Source organism: Aquarana catesbeiana, linkage group LG10 (genome assembly GCF_042186555.1).
Source record: "Aquarana catesbeiana isolate 2022-GZ linkage group LG10, ASM4218655v1, whole genome shotgun sequence".
NCBI lineage: Eukaryota > Metazoa > Chordata > Amphibia > Anura > Ranidae > Aquarana > Aquarana catesbeiana.
Genome location: NC_133333.1, coordinates 240,300,962 through 240,323,056, shown reverse-complemented (window position 1 = coordinate 240,323,056; position 22,095 = coordinate 240,300,962). Strand labels below are relative to the sequence as shown.

The window sequence follows — 22,095 nt, the reverse complement described above, 5'->3', positions numbered from 1 at the left end:
TATGGACCTATTTTCCTATCCCATGTGTCATAAATGGACCATCTCCTCACCTTGGATGTGATCTGTGTGGAACTCGCGGGTCATAGTTCTCGCTGAGCCTTCACTCTGCTGTGACGTGATGTTTGTCCTCACACTCTCCAATTCTCCATCTAAGGGGACTTTTCTCCATTCAAAGTTTTTGCTGCTACTGAGCTCCAGGTTCTGTATCATGTCCTTCATATAAACAGACCTTGTTATATCATACTTAAAAAAGGCAGATACAAAATGTCAGCTGTTTTGACTAGCATTTTGAACACAAAGGGCCCCTTCTTACATATAAACATGTCAGTATCCCTAAATTGATTTATGGCAGCAGCTACTGCAGATACGATAAACACATTTGAAATGTCCACCAATGTTTCTTCAGAGAAACCAGTCGCAAGAGAAACATGGAGGCTGCTCTTAAGGGATGCGTTCACCTTTTGGAGCACATTACACTCATATTTAGGGTGTAACATTATTATTATATCATTATAGATGTAGCCGGGAGTGGACTACGGTTATCTGATACAGCAGACTTAATCTCCACTTCTACAGACTAGTCCATAGCTCCCAACTCTCCCTGATTTTGAGGGACTGTCCCTGATTTGGAGCAATGTCCCTCTGTCCCTCACCCCTCATCATTTGTCCCTCATTTTGGTCTGATCTATATAGTTGTATATAAAATGCACTTTTTATCTTTCAAAAAGTGTTTCCCAGTGCTAAACCTTTCATCTAAATTGGTGCATTTGTAAATTTTAAAAGCCAATATAAAGGAATAGTAGTGGTAAAAAAAAGCCCTTGTGGATTTCATTAACCTTTTGTTTTAGGTTAATTCTCCTTTAACCACTTCCCGCCCGCCCTATAGCGGATTGACGTCCGGGAAGTGGTTCTGTTATCCTGACTGGATGTCATATGACGTCCAGCAGGATAATATGCAGCAGTGCGCCCCCGGGGGCGCGCATCGCGGCGATCGGTGGAGCGGTGTGTCAGTCTGACACACCGCTACACTGATCTTGGTAAAAAGCCTCCGGCGGAGGCTCTTTACCACGTGATCAGCCGTGTCCAATCACGGCTGATCACGCTGTCAATAGGAAGAGCCGTTGATCGGCTCTTCCTCACTCGCGTCTGACAGACGCAAGTAGAGGAGAGCCGATCGGCGGCTCTCCTGGCAGGGGGGGTCTGCGCTGATTGTTTATCAGCGCAGCCCCCCCTCAGATCACCACACTGGACCACCAGGGATCGCCACTAGGACCACCAGGGAAGGGGCAACATGTGGATGGCCAGGTATGTACCCCATGGCCATCCACATGTGCCCAGTGTGCCAAATCTGTGCCAATCAGTGCCCACAAATTGGCACTGATTGGCACAATTATGTTGCAGTGATGCCCAGCAATGCCACCCTTAGGGGCATCACTGCAAACAAGTAATGCCATCAGTGCCACCCATCAGTGTCCATTCATGCCACCTGTCAGTGCCCATCCGTGCCCATCAGTGCCCATCTATCAGTGCCCATCCGTGCCCATCTGTGCCAACTATCAGTGCCACCCATAAGTAACCATCAATGCCACCTATGAGTGCCCATCAATGTCACCTATGAGTGCCCATCAATGCCACCTATGAGTGCCCATCAGTGCCGCCTATGAGTGCCCATCAGTGCCGCCTATAAGTGCTCATCCGTGCCACCTATGAGTACCCATCAGTGCCGCATACCAGTGCCACCTATCAGTGCCCATCAGTGCCACCTATCAGTGCCCATCAGTGCCGCCTATCAGTGCCCATCATCAGCGCCCGTCAGTGCCACCTCATCAGTGCCACCTCATCGGTGCCACCTCATCGGTGCCCATCAGTGCCGCCGTATCAGTGCCTGTCAGTGCAGCCATATCAGTGCCCGTCATTGAAGAAGAAAACGTACTTATTTACAAAAAGTTTTAACAGAAACAAAGAAAAACTTGTTTTTTTTCAAAATTTTCGGTCTTTTTTTATTTGTTGCGCAAAAAATAAAAACCGCAAAGGTGATCAAATACCACCAAAAGAAAGCTCTATTTGTGGGAACAAAATGATAAAAAATTTGTTTGAGTACAGTGTAGCATGACCGCGCAATTGTCATTCAAATCGTGACAGCGCTGAAAGCTGAAAATTGGTCTGGGCGGGAAGGTGTCTAAGTGCCTGGTATTGAAGTGGTTAAGGGGGTGTGGCAGGGGGCGTGTCCTATGCCTACACACGTTTGCTAGTAGGTGTCCCTCATTCCCATCTCAAAATGTTGGGAGGTATGAGACTCAGTGCTGTGTCTTGGCCTAGGCCAACAAGGCCCAGGCCTAGGGCGGCACTGTGCGGGGGGGGCGGCAAAAAGCCGCCCCCCCCCCGAAAATGGCAGCAGCGCCCATTTCCCGACTCCCGCACAGCAGGGAGTACAGCTTAGCAGTGCAGTGCAGTGGCGTCCCGGGTGCCGTCAAGCCGCCCCTCCGTAAAGCTGTGATTCTGTCTCTGATTGGCCCTCTGCTGTGGCCAATCATGGGGAGGAAAACAGCGGTCAGGAATCTGGGCGGCGGCACGGTAAAACCAATTAGAGCTACTCTCTCTCTCTTCTCCCTTCGGCTGACAGAAAGGGGAGGGGGGGCGAGCGGGGGAGTTCTCTGGCAAATTGAGCAGCAGCGCTGTGACAGGGAGAGGAGAGATGCGGGCTGTCTGTGTATCTCCCCCGCTCGCCCCCTCTCCCCTGACAACCCGCATCTCTCCTCTCCCTGTCACAGATCTGCTGCTCCATTTACCAGAGAACTCCCCCGCTCGCCCCCCCTCCCCTTTCTGTCAGCCTAAGGGAGAAGAGAGAGAGAGCGGCTCTAATTGGTTTCCCTGCGCCATCGCCCAGCTTCCTGACCGCTGTTTTCCTCCCCATGATTGGCCACAGCAGAGGGCCAATCAGAAGACTCTGGGGGGCATCATGGGAAAAGTAGTCCCTGAAGAGTGGCGGCCCCTGTGTGTCCACAGACATGCTACAGCCCCCAGCATGCATGCACTCTGCTGAGGGGGGGTGTTAGAGGAGAAGAAGAGAGTACTGTGCTGGGGGAAGCCAAAGAGGGAGCCACGCTGTACCCGCACCACCAGAGAGCCACGCTGTACCCGCACCACCAAAGAGCCATGCTGTACCCGCACCACCAGAGAGCCACGCTGTACCCGCACCACCAGAGAGCCACGCTGTACCCGCACCACCAGAGAGCCACGCTGTACCCGCACCACCAGAGAGCCACGCTGTTCCCGCACCACCAGAGAGCCACGCTGTTCCCGCACCACCAGAGAGCCACGCTGTTCCCGCACCACCAGAGAGCCACGCTGTTCCCGCACCACCAGAGAGCCACGCTGTTCCCGCACCACCAGAGAGCCACGCTGTACCCGCACCACCAGAGAGCCACGCTGTACCCGCACCACCAGAGAGCCACGCTGTTCCCGCACCACCAGAGAGCCACGCTGTTCCCGCACCACCAGAGAGCCACGCTGTTCCCGCACCACCAGAGAGCCACGCTGTACCCGCACCACCAGAGAGCCACGCTGTTCCCGCACCACCAGAGAGCCACGCTGTTCCCGCACCACCAGAGAGCCACGCTGTACCCGCACCACCAGAGAGCCACGCTGTTCCCGCACCACCAGAGAGCCATGCTGTACCCGCACCACCAGAGAGCCACGCTGTTCCCGCACCACCAGAGAGCCACGCTATACCCGCACCACCAGAGGGGGAGAAAGATAAAGCCACTGCCAGGGTACAGACATGCTACACTACTGACCAGAGTCAGCCTGGGCAACCCAGAGTGAGCAAACGTCCAGCCGGAGGGATCACTGTTGCGGTTTCACCGGGTCTGGTAAGAGCCTGTTGGCCATTATTCATTACTGTTCCCAGGGACTGAGCCATTAGGAAGTGCCTAACCTGATATCCTCTAGGCCTTGTTGACCGCCATAATGAACTCCAACGCTGGGCCTCCAGTCAAAAAATTAAGGGGGATGACACAATTTTTACAGCTCCAGGTGACACCAAACCTAGTGATGCCACTGTCCCGGAGCCCACAACAAGTTCCGGCACTGAACTTCGATAACTGGCAGCCAGAGTGCGCTAGCGTGGGCACCCAGGACATCTGCCACCCGGGGTCCCACAAGCAGCGATCGGCTTTCCGTAGCAGCCGCCACCTCTCTCCCCACTGTCAGCCACACACACTCCTCAGCTCCTCCTCCTTCTCAGCTCCTATGTTCTAGTGTACACAGCCAGGAGGAGAAGGAGCCACAGAGGAGGGACACGACTTCAGTGCAAGAGCCGCGCTTCTGCTCTGAGGTCTGTGTATAGTTTACAGTGGAGGGGGACACAGTAACCGGGAAGGGGGCAGATAACAAATGCACACATGGATGAGGGGAGGGGGGGTAAGGGGATATGTGCTGGGTGCTTTGGGAGGGGTCTGATCCTCCCCTCCCAAAGCAACCAGCACATATCCCCTTACCCACCAAATGAAAAGATGCTGCATGCCTCTCTGTCCTCTTCCCGCGGCGTCCCTCTGTCCTCCTCCAATGAAGATGACAGGGCGGATATTTAGGAAAGGGGTGTGGCCTTGACAGGAAGGGGTGGGTCATATTTAAATTAGGGGGTGCACAAGCTCAGTCAGGCCTAGGGCAGCACAAAACCTAAATACACCACTGATGAGACTACCCCTGTTTTCTGCTATTGCCAGGCTCAGGTTATCTGCATCACATTTCTGAGCTTACAGGAGAGCATTGAGGAAACTGTAGTCCCCTGTGCAGTCATGGCTGAGCTGTCGAATTACTTACAGACTACACCTCCCAGCAGGCCACTCTCTCCTGGGGGAGAATTATGGTAGAGGCTTTAAAAGATCTGCCCAGCAGGCCCTTGTACTCTTGCTTCCCGGGATCCATTGAGCGAGCACCAGCCCCACCACCCAGCCATGGTGATTGCGGCCTACAGTGGCATTGAGTGTCCCGCTGTTCCTGCCCACGAGAACCGGACACGCACTGCCACACCAGAGGCTCCCTACACCATCGCTGACAGCAGAGACACAATGCAGGTTGCTGTATCAACCGACCGAGCTGTCGCATCTGGCCTCCTGCTGGATGAGGAAAAGACTTGCATCGCTTCCAGAGTAACCGCCTGTTGTCTTGAGCGGGCACAAGCCCAAATCCCTCCTCTACCTGATAATAGAGGACCTGTCACTTTGCCACACTAAACATCCCTTTGCTGATTACTGACCTCTTTATTACACTTTGAGGATCTTTTGTTATTATCTGACCTCCAACACTGCCGATGAAGATAAATCAAGGCCTTACATTCAGACTACTACTCTTTTGTCTTTAAAGGGAAGGGAAGCGTGACTGTTTCCTATACAGCTCAATCTCTCATTAGGATTAAAATCACTGTAGTCTCTTTAGTAGTAGCGTAGCGTAATCAGCTAATGTCCCTTTGAAAGTCTCACTGCTAAATGTCTGCTATTGCTTTGTTACCATAAGTGCTATTGTTATTCATTTGTTATTGACAGTTGTGTCAAGCATTTTGCTGAGAGTTAATTCAACCGAGTTTTTGGCTGCCTTTCCCGGGATTTGGCTGACTGATGCTCACTTTCACTCTCTTCTTCTGAGTAAGTAAAACAGAGCAGGTTGAATTCAGTTTGCATTGTGTCTGTGTCTCATTTAAAGGGGTACACACTATGTCAGAACCTAGAGTGTCAGATGAGCTGGAAAGTTTGCGGGGGCAAGGCTTTTCTTTAGCGAATACTGTCACTCCAACATACATCAAGGAGAATTAGAGGGTTTCCCTAGGATGCCCTTTGTGGGTGACCCTTTGGGCATTGTTGCACCTTGGGCTGCAGCCACATCTTTCTGGACTGGAATCTGGGTGGATTTCTGGCTGTAGTTTGTTCTTAGTGTTTTTAATTGGATGCAAGATACTCTCAATGTTTATGCAATGTATATTGTTAGCATATGTATAACAGTGAAATATAAATGCCTGTTGATATGATTTTGTCATGCATATGAATCCTCACACATTTCCTTTTGCTAATTATAGACGTATTTATGTCCTGTTGTAACCTCCTACCCCTGAAGAAGAGAACCAATACCGTAGACTTGAAACGCGTTGGGTATCTGTTGTTTTCACCATATTTTCAACAGATCAATGGTGGTTGTCAACTGTTGGTACTTTATTGCATATATTTGTACCTGCATCCAGCAATATTTTTATGTTTTGTACCTAATCCATTTTTAACCTTGATGTCAGGGATCTACCAGCACCAGACCGGGGCGCTTGCATGCGCCGGCACGCCCCTGTTCAGACACGGCATCAAGCTGCTACTGTTGCTGTGCATCAGCGCGGCGCTCGGGCGCGCGCGGGTGCATGCGCGCGCACGGGCGCGTTCGCGTTAGCGCCGGTTTGGCGCCATTTAGCACATAAAAGTTCCCCTGTTCCATGGGAACATCGCTGCTTCGTCTCAGCTCTGTGATTCTGCTTGAACCTGTATCTGATTGTCTGCTACCTGATCTGACCCGGCTTGTTTGACCATCCGACCTGCTCCAATCCCGACCCCACCTGCCTGACCACTCTGCTGTTTGTATCTGCTACCGTTGCCAACCTCTGCCTGTTCACCGACTCTGCCTTTGCCTGCTGTGATTACCTGTGCCAGTTACCTGCTGACCCGGACTGTCTGACTCTGCTTGTGCCTGCCGCTCTACTTGCTGTTGCACCTTCAGCTTCAGCTCCTGTGATCCCTCACCTCCAGTGTGTCAAGTCTGCTGCTGTTCCAGTCTCCACTCACCTGCAGTCCTGCCATCCCAGGAGGGATCTCTGCCTCTACATCAGAGCCTATACTCCAACAGGCACTCCTACCCCACTGCGCTCAGGAGACCACTGTCCCCACTCCAGTGGCTCCTGACCCAGCGTTGTATGAGAGGTCTTCTCCTACAGTCAGGCTCTCCTACCAGGTACCTGACAGTACGAAGCAGCCATGACTGAGCCTGCAGGAGATACCTCTCCATTGAAAGAAATATGCACCCACCTTGCGGCCCTCACTCAAGCCGTACAATCCCTCCAGGATAACTACAACAGATTGGAGGGACAAGTCCAGAACCTTGCAGGACCTAACCCCCTGGCCTCCTCCTCAGCCGCAACCCCAGCACAGACGGCTCCTGGTCCTTCCGTTGTAATGCTTCCACCTGAATCAAAGGTTCCCACTCCTGATAGATTCTCTGGAGACCGGACCAAGTTCCGGGCCTTTCGCAACGCCTGCAAGCTCTTCTTCGCATTACAGCCCCGAACTTTCTCACTGGAGGCCACTAAGGTGGGGTTCGTTATCTCCCTCCTACAAGGGGAACCTCAGACCTGGGCTCATCGTCTACTTGAGGGGGACTCAGCACTAACCCAGTTCTTATCTTCTTTCTTTGAAGCCATGGCGCAAATATACGAAGACCCTCTACAGACTGCTACAGCTAAATCAGCTCTGTTCATGCTCCAGCAAGGCCGCAGATCTGCGGAGGACTATATCATGGACTTTAGACGTTGGAGTGCGGACACTCAGTGGAATGATGCGGCCCTGCGTCACCAGTTCTGCTTGGGTCTATCTGAAGGATTAAAGGACGAACTTGCCCGAGTGGGTGTACCAGATACTCTTGAGGCTTTGATTAACTTGACTATCCAAATCGACCGACGTATCCGGGAACGTCGATCTGAACGATCTGCTTTACAATCCCGCCCGATTTGGATGACAGCCAGAGCACCACTTCCGGCAACACGCTATGTACCCCCATCCAGTTCAAATCCAGCTAATGCCACGCCTGACTCTGCAGAACCTATGCAATTAGGACTGATGCGACCTGCCTTATCGCCTGAAGAACGGGCCCGACGCCGGCAACTCAATCTGTGCCTCTACTGCGGTGGGACTGGGCACTATGTCCTGAACTGTCCAGTCAAAAGAAGTAAGTGCCCGTCTTCCGTGTATACCAGTCTCTCTGCTCTGTCTGCGAATTCTACCCACATTGCCCTTCCTCTGTCTTTGCAGCTGCAAGAAGGGACGATAACGATCAACGCCATCATTGATTCCGGAGCATGCAGTTGCTTTATTGATTCAAACTTTGCCAGCCAGCATAACATCCCATTACGAACCAAGACCCATGGACTCGCTGTATTTCTAGCTGACGGATCCCGCATCAGATCGGGACAAGTAACCCAGGAAACCTTGCCTCTGCCTGCTTCTACTTCCTCCCAACACAAGGAACTGCTGGTTCTTGATGCCATCTCCTCTCCTATGTTTCCCATCATCCTGGGCATTCCTTGGCTGCAGGCCCACAATCCATACATTCATTGGACATCTGGAGAAGTGAAATTCTCATCTTCTTACTGTCATGAACACTGTTTTAAGAAAGATTCGGATTCCTCATCCACCCTACTTTGTTTGGACACCGACCAGAAACTTTGTCAGGTCATACCTAAACAGTATCATGAATTCATTGATGTTTTCAGTAAAAAGGGGGCAGACTCTTTTCCACCTCATCGCCCCTACGATTGCCCCATTGAATTGCTGCCAGGATCCGAAATACCATTCGGACGCATTTTTCCATTATCAGAGAAAGAACAGGAAGTACTAAAGACATATATAGATGAGAACCTGGCCAAGGGTTTTATACACCACTCTACCTCTCCAGCTGGTGCCGGGATATTTTTCGTCACCAAGAAGGACAAGTCTCTCCGTCCGTGTATAGACTATCGTGAACTAAACAAAATCACGGTCAAAAATCGGTATCCTCTACCCTTGATACCTGAACTCTTCCAAAAATTAAGGACTGCCGTCATTTTCACTAAACTTGACCTGAGAGGGGCATATAATTTGATCCGTATCCGAGCTGGGCATGAGTGGAAGACAGCATTCCGAACCCGATTCGGGCATTATGAATACCTGGTCATGCCCTTTGGACTCTGCAATGCCCCTGCGACCTTTCAACACCTGATTAACGATGTCCTCAGGGACTTTCTAGATGTGTTTGTAATCGCATACTTGGACGATATCTTGATTTTTTCAGAATCCCGTGAGTTGCATCAAGAACATGTCCGCAGGGTGTTGGGTCGTCTCCGCTTACACAGCCTGTACGCAAAAGCGGAGAAATGTGAGTTCGAACAACAGAGCATTCAATTTCTGGGGTTAATAATCTCTGCAACAGGCATCAAGATGGACCCACAAAAGGTTTCCGCTGTTCTGGACTGGCCGGTACCCTTGGACAAGAAGGGAATTCAGCGGTTTGTGGGGTTTGCGAACTTCTACAGAAAGTTCATCAGGGGGTTCTCAGCTATAATTGCACCCATCACGCAGTTAACTAAACAGAATACCCGTTTTTCATGGAACCAACTTGCCCAAGACGCCTTCGAAAATCTCAAAAGATTGTTTACTTCAGCACCTATCCTCAGTCACCCTGAACCATCTCTACCGTTTATTTTAGAGGTTGATGCCTCCGAGATTGCGGTAGGTGCGATTCTTTCACAGCGTAAAGGTAGCAAAGAGATAATGCATCCTGTAGGGTTCTTCTCCCGCAAACTCTCCCCTGCGGAGAGGAATTATGACGTTGGTGACCGAGAGCTTCTCGCCATTAAGACTGCACTGGAAGAGTGGAGGTACCTGTTGGAGGGGGCTATGCATCCAGTACTAATTTATACTGACCATAAGAACCTGGAATACTTACAATCTGCCAAACGGCTGAAGCCTCGACAAGCCCGCTGGGCTCTGTTTTTCTCACGTTTCTCCTTCCATATCACCTTCCGTCCAGGCTCAAAAAATATTAAACCGGATGCATTATCACGTATGCACGACAATCCTAAGGACTTATCTACTCCTGACACCATCTTACCCGCAAACAGTTTTTTACTGCTACAAACAGATTTACTTTCCCTGATTAAGGAAGCATCCTCTGAGTCAGCCAGGCCTACTGGGATTTCTTTAGTAAGTAGAGATGGTCTGTTCTGGAAAGGAAGCCAAATTTTCGTTCCTGAAGATGTTCGGGTCAGGGTTTTGACACTTCTCCACGATCATCCATTGGCGGGCCACTTTGGAGTTCGCAAGACCCTGGAACTAGTGCAGCGTACATTCTGGTGGCCCAATCTGAAAGACTTTTGTGAAAAGTATGTCAGTTCCTGTCCCATCTGCATTCAGAATAAGTCATCCAGGAATCGAGTTTGGGGCCTATTGAAGCCGTTGCCTGTACCCGACAGACCATGGAAAATGATTTCTATGGATTTTATTGTGGAGCTTCCATGTTCTGAAGGGTGTTCAGCCATCTTTGTAGTAGTGGACCGTCTAACCAAAATGGCTCATTTTCTACCTTTAAGGGGAACCCCGTCTGCCACCGAAACTGCTCGCATATTTGTCAAGGAGATCATCAGACTTCATGGAGTACCTGTAAACATAGTTTCTGATAGAGGGGTTCAATTCACCTCACGTTTTTGGAGATCCCTGTGTGAAACCCTAAAGATTGAATTGGCCTGGTCCTCGGCCTATCATCCTCAAACGAACGGTCAGACAGAAAGGACTAATCAGACCCTGGAACAATACATCAGATGTTTCACATCTTTCACACAAGATGATTGGGTATCTCTACTACCCTTAGCAGAATTTGCTTACAATAATGCCAAACATTCTGCCACCGGTCAATCTCCTTTTTTCACCAATTATGGCTTTCACCTAACCTTTCTACCTGATTTCCTTTCAGAGTCTTCGGTTCCAGCAGTACAAAGTACAGTGGAGTTCCTCAGTCACAACAGCCGGTTGTTGCAGGAAACAGTGTCCAAGGCTCAGGCAGATGGTAAAAGAATCTTCGACCGGAAAAAAAGGGGGGAGCTGAACCTACAAATTGGCGACCAGGTATGGCTTTCTACCGTTAATATCAAATTAGCATGTCCTTCTAAGAAGTTGGCACCTAGATTCATGGGACCCTTTCCAGTTAGAAGGAAAATCAATGAAGTATCTTATGAACTGACTTTACCTGATTCATTTAAAATTCATCCGGTATTCCATGTATCTCTGCTCAAACCTGCTGTACCTGATCCCTTTCCTGCTAGGGGGACAAGACCTCCTGAACCTGTTGTAATTAATGGCAGCGAGGAATTTGAGGTTGAGGCTATCCTTGATTGTAGAAGAAGGCAAGGGCAAAACCAATTCTTAATCAAGTGGAAAGGCTATGGCCCAGAAAGTAACTCGTGGGAACCGGACAGTAATGTGCATGCTAGGCGTTTAGTACGCACCTATTTTTCTACTCATCCTGAGAAAAAGAGGTTGTTGGGCATCGGGAGGCTGCCCCTTGGGGGGGGCAATGTCAGGGATCTACCAGCACCAGATCGGGGCGCTTGCATGCGCCTATGCGCCGGCGCGCCCCTGTTCAGACACGGCATCAAGCTGCTACTGTTGCTGTGCATCAGCGCGGCGCTCGGGCGCGCGCGCGCGTTCGGGCCGGTTTGGCGCCATTTAGCACATAAAAGTTCCCCTGTTCCATGGGAACATCGCTGCTTCGTCTCAGCTCTGTGATTCTGCTTGAACCTGTATCTGATTGTCTGCTACCTGATCTGACCCGGCTTGTTTGACCATCCGACCTGCTCCAATCCCGACCCCACCTGCCTGACCACTCTGCTGTTTGTATCTGCTACCGTTGCCAACCTCTGCCTGTTCACCGACTCTGCCTTTGCCTGCTGTGATTACCTGTGCCAGTTACCTGCCGACCCGGACTGTCTGACTCTGCTTGTGCCTGCCGCTCTACTTGCTGTTGCAGCTTCAGCTCCTGTGATCCCTCACCTCCAGTGTGTCAAGTCTGCTGCTGTTCCAGTCTCCACTCACCTGCAGTCCTGCCATCCCAGGAGGGATCTCTGCCTCTACATCAGAGCCTATACTCCAACAGGCACTCCTACCCCACTGCGCTCAGGAGACCACTGTCCCCACTCCAGTGGCTCCTGAACCAGCGTTGTATGAGAGGTCTTCTCCTACAGTCAGGCTCTCCTACCAGGTACCTGACACTTGATCAATTAAAATGTATATATTTTTGTACTTCCTTGTAACCTTGTAGTTGTTCACTGCCCCTAAAAAGTCCCACTTAGAGCAATTTCTTTGGCTTTATTCAAGGCTGCACAGGAGAACAATACCAAGCTGCTCCCACGGGGGTAGCGCTACATACAGGATTTATATAGCGCCAACAGGTTGCGAATCGCTTTACAATATAAAGGCAGACAATATAGCAACAATACAATTCAATACAAGAGGGTTAGGAGGGCCCTGCTCCTGCAAGCTTACGGTCTAATAGGGAGGGGCTGGTGAAACAAAGGGTAATAACTGTGAGGGATGAACTGATGAGGGAGGTAGAAGATTTGGTTGTTAACTAAAGGCAGGATAGGCCTCCCTGAAGAAATAAGTTTTCATGGATTGCCTAAAAGTGGACAGAGTAGGAGATAAATGTACGGTTTGGCGTAGTGAGTTCCAGAGGATGAGAGAGGTTCTGGAGAAGTCCTGGAGATGAGCATGGGAGGAGGAGACAAGGGAGTTAGAGAGCAGGAGATCTTGGGAGGAGCAGAGAGGACGGTTAAGGTGATATTTGGAGATAAAATTGTTGATGTGGCTCGGGGCAGAGTTGTGAATGGCTTTGTATGTTATTGTTAATGTTTTGAGTTTTACCTGTTGGGCAATAGGAAGATCCATGTCTGTGCATTTAATTTTTTTTTATTAAAGGTGAAATAAGCCTTTAAATAATAATTCTTTTTTTTTCCCAATAAAAGATTTTATTAAGCAAACACATAGTCAAAACAAAGTGTAAAAAATAAATAATAATTCTATACATGGATACTTTATACATAGATACAATGGTCCAGCTTGACCAATGGAACCATGTATATACCCCATAACTGGCCGATGCCCCTGGAAGAATGGAAATCACTGAAATAGACACACTGCTACTCCAGTGATCTCCACTTGGTTCCTGGTCCTGTGCTGAATAGCGGGCTTGTTGCACTGCAAAAATAGGAGATTGACAGCTTGGCACAGCTGCCATTCAGAGAATGCTTTGCGTTTTCTGAATGAATGCAAAGCATTCTCTGATTGGATGAGGTGGAGAGGCAGGTTATGACATCGCTCTCCCACCTTGTCCAATCACAGAATGCTGAAAAGCGATTTTCTAAATGGTGCCTGTGTCCAACAGCTCACTTCTTGTGTTCAGTAAGCACAATTGCAGCATGGAAAGATAGTGGAGATCAATGCAGTAGTAGTGTCTACTTCAGGGATTCCTTCCGTCTTTAGCTGAAATGCTGGTCTTGCCATCATGCTCACCCTCCTTCTTCAATATATTTAGTTACTGACCCACAACAGGTTTGCAGATAAGGACCTGACTTTGCTCTGACTTGGTCAGTATGCTTGTTTCGTGTCAGTGACTCAAAGCAGAGGGTCAGCATAGTGATTAAGTAACTAACATTTTCAGAGGTAAGTAACAGCCGCCATCCCAAACTAAGCATTTAAAATACTCTAGACATACGCAACGCTGACACTGCAGCCTCAATTCATTAAAGTGTAACACATGTCTTTTTTGATTCCACACATTATTTGTGATTACACAGTAAAGACATTACTGTACTCATTAGCGGTCTTTATATTATGGATTTTTTAGATTTTTTGACTGTAAATGTTAAGTCAAGATTATCGCTGAGATATTGCAAGCTTCAGGCGACCAATAACAACAAGAGGTGTAATTGAGAAAGCAAGAAGAGTGGCCATTTGATTTTGTTATAAAATAACAGTTTGTAAAATAAAATAACCGTGAATAAGAAGATGCAACTTTAACAGTTGAATACCCACTTCATACAATAAAGCACTATTTGTGTATGGGAATCAACTTTATAGGGGCAACTTTATATCAATTATTCTGATAAATAACAAATGGAGTTAAATTATTATTCCTAATAAATTGAAATTTATGCTGTGCATTAAAAACATTTTTTTTTTTGCAGCTGTATAATAGATGAGCTTACCTAAACGGGACAGCTTTAAATTGCCTGCAATGAAGGATGCCTATGCTCATTCCAACCACTAGACATGTGCACTGACAAAAAATTAGTTAATTTTCGTTTCATTCGTTTTTTTGCTTATTTTGGAAATTCGAAGATCCAGAAATTCGAAAATTCAGAAATCCGAAAATTTGGATTTTTGCATTTCTGAATTTTCAAATTTTCGAATTTTCGAATTTCCAAATTTCCAAATTTTCTAATTTCTGAATTTTCTAATTTCCGAATTTTCTAATTTCCGAATTTTCTCATTTTCAAATTTCCGAATTTCCGCATTTTTTAAATATCCGAATTTCCGAATTTTCAAATTTCCGAATTTTCGAATTTTCAAATTTTCGAATTTTCAAATTTTCAAATTTTCAAATTTTCAAATTTTCAAATTTTCAAATTTCCAAATTTTCAAATTTCCGAATTTTCAAAGTCCGGATTTCCGAATTTTCGAAAATTTAAAAATTCGGAAATTCTAAATTCAGAAATTTAAAAATTCGGAGATTTCAGAATTAACGAATTTGTCAAAATTCGTTAAAAAACTAATTTGGAACTAAATGAATTGCACATGTCTACCAACCACCTCTGGAAAATAACAGGAAAAACGGATAGCAGTACACTTACCTATTCCAAGGTGGTGTACTGCTCTGGCCTGGTGAAATTTAGTTTTTGGCTCTGCTGTACTCAAAGCAGCAATCTATTTTCTAGTTCTGGCCAGGTTTCCCCAAGCTGGGTGGTTGACTGCTCCCATCTACACCTGAAAGGAGTTTCCAGAAACAGAGTTGGAGGGTCAGCCACTGACTTATGAATATGTATCTGTCCTCAGGCCATCCCTGGGAGGGGGTGCCCAGAAGGTGGCTGGGAAGAAGATAAATGTTTAGGGAGCTTGTTCAGAGGGACTATTCTCCTGGGGCTGCTGCCCAGTGGGAGGCAACCAGTGTAGATTATTTAAACCAACAAGTGTTTTTTTATTTACCACTATTATTCCTTTATATTGGCATTTGAAGTGTACAAATGCAGTAATTTAGAAATTGGATGAAAGGTTTAGCACTGGGAAACACTTTTTGAAAGATAAAAATTGCATTTTATATACAATTATATAGATCAGAGGGACAGATGAGGAGGAAATAGGGATTTTGTTCCAAATCAGGGACATTTCCTTAAAATCAGAAATAGTTGGAAGCTGTATAGGTTGCTGTAAGGACTGGGACTCCTCATACAGAGTCACAGACTAGCTGGTCATCCCCTCTATCTCCATCAAAGGCTGCTAAAGGGTTTATACTTGAGAATCTGTCCTCCTGTATCTGTTTTGATGTTTTGAAGTATCCTGCACCCTCATCACTCTCTCCTGTTTGAACACTGCAATAAATCTACAAAATTATATCCCCTAGACCAGTGATGGCGAACCTTGGCACCCCAGATGTTTTGAAACTACATTTCCCATGATGCTCATCTACACTGCAGAGTAGTTGAGCATCATGGGAAATGTAGTTCCAAAACATCTGGAGTGCCAAGGTTCACCACCACTGCCCTAGACTGAGCCTGTGTTTGTCAGAGTGGTTAGAACAGGTTATCTAGGCCTTTCAGCCTCTGAACAAGTAAGGGGGACCTAGGTCATACTCAGTGGATCCTCCTGGGGTAAGGGCTACAGTGGCTTCTTTATTGATCGAAAAAATCAACTGCACAGGAGATGAGAAGCTGCTTTGGAATAGGTCAGTGTACTGCTATCCATTTTTCCCTAGCAGTGATTGCCAGTAACAAGCTGTGCGCAGACCTGACTATAGCAGGCATTCATGAACTGATCTGGAACGACAGGCATGGTTTATTGATATTGTCTGGAATATAACTGGTTTATGAACGCTTGAATCTTACTCTTCCTATCATATTTCTTTTAAGGCATGCAGATGAATTATGACCCTTTGTATGCAGAGGATCATACTGAAACAATGTCACCTATGTCTACATTTCTAGCTCCCCAACTCATGTCTTGGCCCTCACCTTAAGTAGCTGAATCCTTTGAATGAAAGCCTTGTAGAAGGAGAGGGTCTCATTCCGATGTCTCCCAAGTTGAGATGTTAAGTGAAGAGTTTGGTCCTCCAGTTTGTCAAATAACGTTCTTACACTGAAATCCTCTAGGACTCGTATTGTGTTCCTCTCATCTGCAGCATGTTACGAAAATGTGTTACTACTATATATAAATCTGTTGATAGAAGCCCCCAGGTAATAACTTACTGTACCTAATCCGTAGGTGATTTCCTTCTTTCCAATATCAAACACCTCTCCAGAACCATGACAGCCCACCGTTTCATAAAACTGCAGACTATGTGTGAAACAAAAAAAGACGTTTAGGTAAATGAACCAAAGACTTTACACAAGGCTAACCAGACTTGAGAGAGATGAACACTCTCCACTGGAAAAGAACAATCTACAAAACAATTATACATTGCTAAATAATAAAAATTCAAACAATTATTTCAGTATCTTAATATAGAAAAACAGACGTGGAAAAAGATTGCCAGACAACAAAAAAGCCAGCAATTTTTCATGCTGGTCTAATGAATGGTGGTCTAATGTATGGGTCTCCAAATTTTCTAAGAAAAGGGCCAGTTTACTGTCCTTCAAGCTTTAGAGGGGAGGCAGACTGTGGCCAGTGGGAGTGTAAAATTCCCCGGCATCAGTGGGCATAAACAATGCCCCATTGTTAGTTAGAATGGGATGCCCCATTATTGGTACCAATGGGAGGAATAGTGACACTGATGGTGTCAATGGGAGAAATGGTGTCCCATCATTATTGACAATTGATGGAATAGTGCCCCAGGGGCCAGATAAAGGCAGGCAAAGAGCCATATCCAGGCCTTCGGGCTGCAGTTTGGAGACCACTGGTCTAATGAATGGTGGTATCAGAAAGAGCCTTCAACCCCTCACTGGGACAAGATTCTTATGATCTTTCAAGATTAATGAACCTTTGGCTGTAGCTTTAGACCACCAACTAATGACTAAGGGTTAAAAAAGCTTTCTAAAAAATAATAATGAAGGTACCAAAAACAAAATGAGGCGCTGATATTTAAAGATGGAGAACTGTAGATGCTTCTCAACAGTTAATGTCCAGGATACAAATAAAAAAAACTTGTCTAGATGCAATACCCTTCTCCACTGCTCCCCTTTCCTGGATTAATTGCCAAGCCCCAGAAGGTTGTATGATAAGAAAGTAGTGAACATTATACCAAATCACACAGCACACATAAGAAGAGAAGAGGACCTGTCTTGTGTCAATACATATTCTGGAGGGATGTACGGTTCTCCCAGACTCCTCCATCTGGGCTTCCAGTTTTTCATGGGGCTGGCCTTGTATAATGAGGGTCTCAGCAGCAAAGTTATGATGAGCAGAACAATCATTACTATGAAGAGCAGCAACAAAACCCCTAATCAAATGCAAATAACAGAATACAAAAGAGATGAATGCGGAGAAGAAGTCTATTCAAATCTACACAAATCTATTCTTTCTAGCATTTATATTTATTATCTTGACTAAAATAGTTCCATTTTGCTGTTTTGTTTATTACAGTGTGCTTCTTGTTTTGTAGCTCTATAACTTCTCATATTCTGTTGATGAGGGTGACTGTTTGACTTGAATTTTCTTCAAGCCGACAAAATGTATGGGTGTGCATAAACCCCTCTGGCATTGCTCCGAGAACAAAAAAACAATGTAAAGTAACAGACATTTTACCATGAGCTCAACCTAATTTATACCACAAAATGCTCTAGACAGTTATCTCTGTAGGTGGCTGGGTTATAGAATTCTGCCTCCAGGTTCTAAAATTTGCTGCAACTGTTCTGAAGTACCAAATCTTCTCTTACAAGAGGTAAATCATGAAAAAGGGACAATTCCATTTTTTATATTTAAATTCTATTTTTAGTACACACTGTATATTGTGTATTGTGTATTGTGTATCTAAATGAAAAGTTTTAATACATTGAAGATTACCAATCCGGTGGCTACATTTGTTTTTTTTCCTTTTTTTCCACCTGGTGAACCAGACAGTAAGTCTGTTAATTTTTCAACTTAAAGTGGAGTTCCACCCAAAAATGGAACTTCCACTTTTTTGGAATCCTCCCTCCCTCCGGTGTCACATTTGGCACCTTTCAGGGGGGAGGAGGGAGCAGATAAATGTCTAATACACGTATTTGCTCCCACTTCCTGGCATAGATCATCGCGGTGACCTATGCCACTTCCGGCTCCTACTCTGTCCTCCCCCGCTGTCTTCTGGGAGACACACAGGTCCCAGAAGACAGTAGGGACCAGTGAGGACACCCACACGCAGTAGGGAACCAGGAAGTAAAGCTGCACGGCTTCACTTCCTGATGCCCTTACCGAGGATGGCAGCGGCAGCAGCCGAGAGCCGACGGACAGATCGGCTTCGGCTGCTGACATCGCGGGCTCCCTGGACAGGTAAGTGTTCATATATTAAAAGTCAGCATCTGCAATATTTGTAGCTGCTGGCTTGTAATATTTTTTTTTTTTTCGGCGGACTTCCGCTTTAAAGTGTATTAAAAAAAAAAACAGCACAAGGGACATTACTAAACATCAGTGTGATGTGACTCTTGTGCGGTTTTCTCCTTTCAAAATCTTCCTCCTCTGATTCCCAGTCGCTATTACCTTCCGGTGCAGCGGGAGTCAATAGAACCGATGGAGCTGTAACAGGCTCTCATCAAGATTGTTCAACTACGCTTGCCCTTTCCACCCTCTTCCTCCATTAATGCAGCCTGTACTTTCAATTCTATGAATGAAATCATCTATGAATGGAGAAGGCGGACCTTTAAATCATCCACCTGTGCTTCATTCATAGATAGCTTTTTATTCGTGGAAGCTATAATATGGCCTCTATGAATGGAGGAGGTGGGCAGAAAAGGCGGGCATAGTCAGCCATTCTTGATGAGTGTCTGTCAAAGCTCCCTCAGCTCTATTAAAGGCAAAGTTCACCTTTTGGCAAAAAATAATAAAGGCACATATTTCTGCAGAGAAAAATGTGCATTTATTACTTTTTCCTGCAGAGACTTGGAAAGCATTGCATCCATGATCAGATAATCACAGGTGCAATGCCAGGCTCCTGCAGAATCCCAGTTTAGCTGTCCATACCTCCAATACAGGCAGACAGTTATTTAAAATCAGGGAGATCAATGAACTACCAGAGTGCTCATCAGCACAATGGCAGAAGGTCTTATAGTCCACTCGTTCACAGATCGCTGTGAATGAATGATGTGGCAGTGTGGGCAAAGCCGCACAATTTTTAAATTGTGATAGTGGGTGCAGGGGGATCAGGGAGGGGGCGGACTGCTGGAGCATGTTACACTCTAAATATAGGTATAACATGCTCCCAAAGGTGAACCTATCCTGTAACCCTGCCACACCGGAAGATTATAGCAGCAGGGAGGGGGTACATCAGAGGAGAGAGACTTCTACTGAGGCCGGGTCCACATATGTGCGCATAGGCGTGCTCACAGGGTGTGCCAGAAGTGCCTGGGCACACCCTAATCATGCTGCGCAGATTCCCCCTGCTGCTTACTTGGCTGCAGAGAAAAGGACTGGGGAATCTTTGTCCTCAGTCCCTTTCTCTGTTTCAAAAGTGACACATCAAAGGTCTGTTTAGATCACTGTTATTTTACCAAAGCGCTCCAATGAGGCTCCTAAAAAAATTGTGGAAAAAAAAATGATATTAAACTATTGTAAAAAAATAATAAAATAGTAAAAAAGTTATAATAATAAAAATACCGTACACTACTGACACCGTCCATTGCTCTACTGCTATAAATATATATATAACAGACACGTGTTTGAGGCGCACACCCTAACGCAATAGGCTGCGTACACCTATGTGCGGCTGCAGTTTGCAGTCCGGGGTCCAGTGCGTATCTGTTCACAGGTTCAGGTGCAAATTTTTTCCTGAATTCGCACCTGAACCGGACCCAAAAATGCACAGGACCCTTTTGGAAACCACAACGCCTCCATCCAGGATATGTGTGAATCAGCTCCATTGAGAGCCGGTTACACTTGCATGTCATGCGAATTAAAATGCGGTGAAAACTATGTGGTGTGTCTATGGGAATGTTTGACCATTCTTCCAGAAGCGCATTTGTGAAGAACGATTTTTGTGTAATTAGTATAGTATTTGTACGAAAAAACAAAGACCACGTATGCTTGGAAAGGAGAGATAACATTACAAAACCATACATTACATCACTTTCGAAGTTGTATTCTGTCGTATGAGAATTTTCGTATCTTTAGTAACCTATTGGTTTTCCATATGAGACTAGCAAAAAAAAAACAGACGATCATTTGTTCGATATTCTGATCATGCGTACGAGGCTTTATGATTTAAAGCTAACTGCATCTACCTTTCCATGCTACACCCATATGCTTGCGAGGTGGAGAGGGGACACAGAATGCAGATCTTATTTAACATGTTTCAGATTTACCTACAATAGCCCCCCAGTTGGGGGCCAGGTTCAGTTTCTGTCGGGGAAGAAAGCCATTTTTGGTAAGTTGGTAGGGGGAAGAAGGCTGGATGTGGGAAGCTGCTGGGTCACAATGAACATTTCTGCTCTTCACAGTAATAAACAGAGAACGTTCCCTAATCCCGTTATCTTGGAATACATATGCTCCAGGGGTTGTAAACACATGAGCAAACCTGTAGGAAAAAAAAAAATCACAACACTCTTAGTCCAGTGACTGGCATTTCTGAATACTGTCAACCTCAACCGCACAACACCTACCTAGAAATGTTCACGTTGGTCTCTCTGATTAGATAGTCCAGTCTCCGAAAGGCCCCGAAGTCCCAGTGTGGGTTGGAATTAAACAAATGATCTTTCTGATATATGGGATAATGGCTGGATGCCCGTTCTAAAAGATAAAATAATCATTCTAATAATTATTCTATAAATAAACTTAAAATGTGCGCTGGCATAAATAAAATTAAAATTAAATCTGCAACAAACAAGGTTTCCTGAAAGGCCACCCGAAGCTATAGTATATACCTCAAAATAAACCACAGTGCTGAAAAATGACAAATTACAAAATATAACACATCTCCGTGAAAGAAAATATATAAAAAAAGAAGAAAGTAAAAAGTTCAAAAAATGTGATTGAAAACAAAAAAACGCTTGAAAAGCGCCACATTCAGTTCATGAGAAATGGAATTACAAGAAAAAAACGTGGGTGAAGAAGATGAACCGTTCCTTTAATTGTTTTATGCCGGCTTTTTTAATCTCTACTTTTTAAACGTTGTAATTTGTACAAGACCTATGGTCAATTAATGTAATAAACTCCTATGATTATTATTACTACACTATCGGAGTTTTCCTTCCCCCTTTTTTTCTCCTATCCATGGATCATCTGTGTAAGGAGTCTCCCCCCTTGTTGGAATCAGCAAAAAATGTTACTTTTTTGGAAAAGGGATCCTTATCCTGGTGTTTTATATTTATGAGTTCAGTCAAAAAGCTGGCCATACATGCTTTGAATTTTGTCCAATGTCTCTTAAATCTGCTGAAATTCAAGCTGTGGGTAGCCGTGTCAAAACCATCTGATTCAATGAACTTAGACTGAAGAGCTGGCAATATTGAGAAAATGGAAGATCCTTCCTTCCTTTCTCTCCATTTCTATCTCTCTCTTCATTTCTTTCTTTCTTGCTTTCTTTCTCCATTTTTTTCTCTCTCCATCTCTCTCTCTACATTTCTTTCTCTCTCCATCTCTCTATCCATTTCTCTCTCTCTCCATTTTCTCTCTCTCTCTCCATATTTCTTTCTCTCTCTCTCTCCATTTCATTTCTTCTTTTTCTCTCTCTCCATTTCTTTCTTTCTCTCTCCATTTCTCTTTGTTTCTTTCTCCATTTTTCTTTCTTCCTCCCTCCATCCCTCTCTCTTTTTTTCTTTCTTTTTCCCTCTATCCCTCTTTCTTTCTCCCTCCCTCTTTTTTTTTTCTCCATCCTTCCTTCTATCTTTCTTTCTTTTATTTCTCTCTCTCTCTTCCTCCCTCTCGC

General features: G+C 45.8%; 2 protein-coding genes across 2 annotated transcripts in view; both read right to left on the bottom strand.

Moving 5' to 3' along the window:
- The window catches only part of LOC141111319 (uncharacterized), a 36,960-nt gene extending 20,743 nt beyond the window's left edge, over positions 1 to 16,217 (bottom strand). Inside the window, exons 1-2 of the mRNA XM_073603506.1 lie at positions 16,061 to 16,217; positions 51 to 213 (exon numbers count right to left, since the gene is read on the bottom strand). Of these exons, the coding sequence (XP_073459607.1) occupies positions 51 to 210 (160 nt within the window). The 5' untranslated portion in view covers positions 211 to 213; positions 16,061 to 16,217. The remainder of the gene's footprint in view (positions 1 to 50; positions 214 to 16,060) is intronic.
- The window catches only part of LOC141109904 (uncharacterized), a 152,217-nt gene continuing 146,271 nt past the window's right edge, over positions 16,150 to 22,095 (bottom strand). The window contains exons 48-51 of the mRNA XM_073601156.1: positions 20,834 to 20,960; positions 20,537 to 20,748; positions 16,300 to 16,382; positions 16,150 to 16,221 (exon numbers count right to left, since the gene is read on the bottom strand). Coding sequence (XP_073457257.1) covers positions 16,300 to 16,382; positions 20,537 to 20,748; positions 20,834 to 20,960 — 422 coding nt within the window. The 3' untranslated portion in view covers positions 16,150 to 16,221. The remainder of the gene's footprint in view (positions 16,222 to 16,299; positions 16,383 to 20,536; positions 20,749 to 20,833; positions 20,961 to 22,095) is intronic.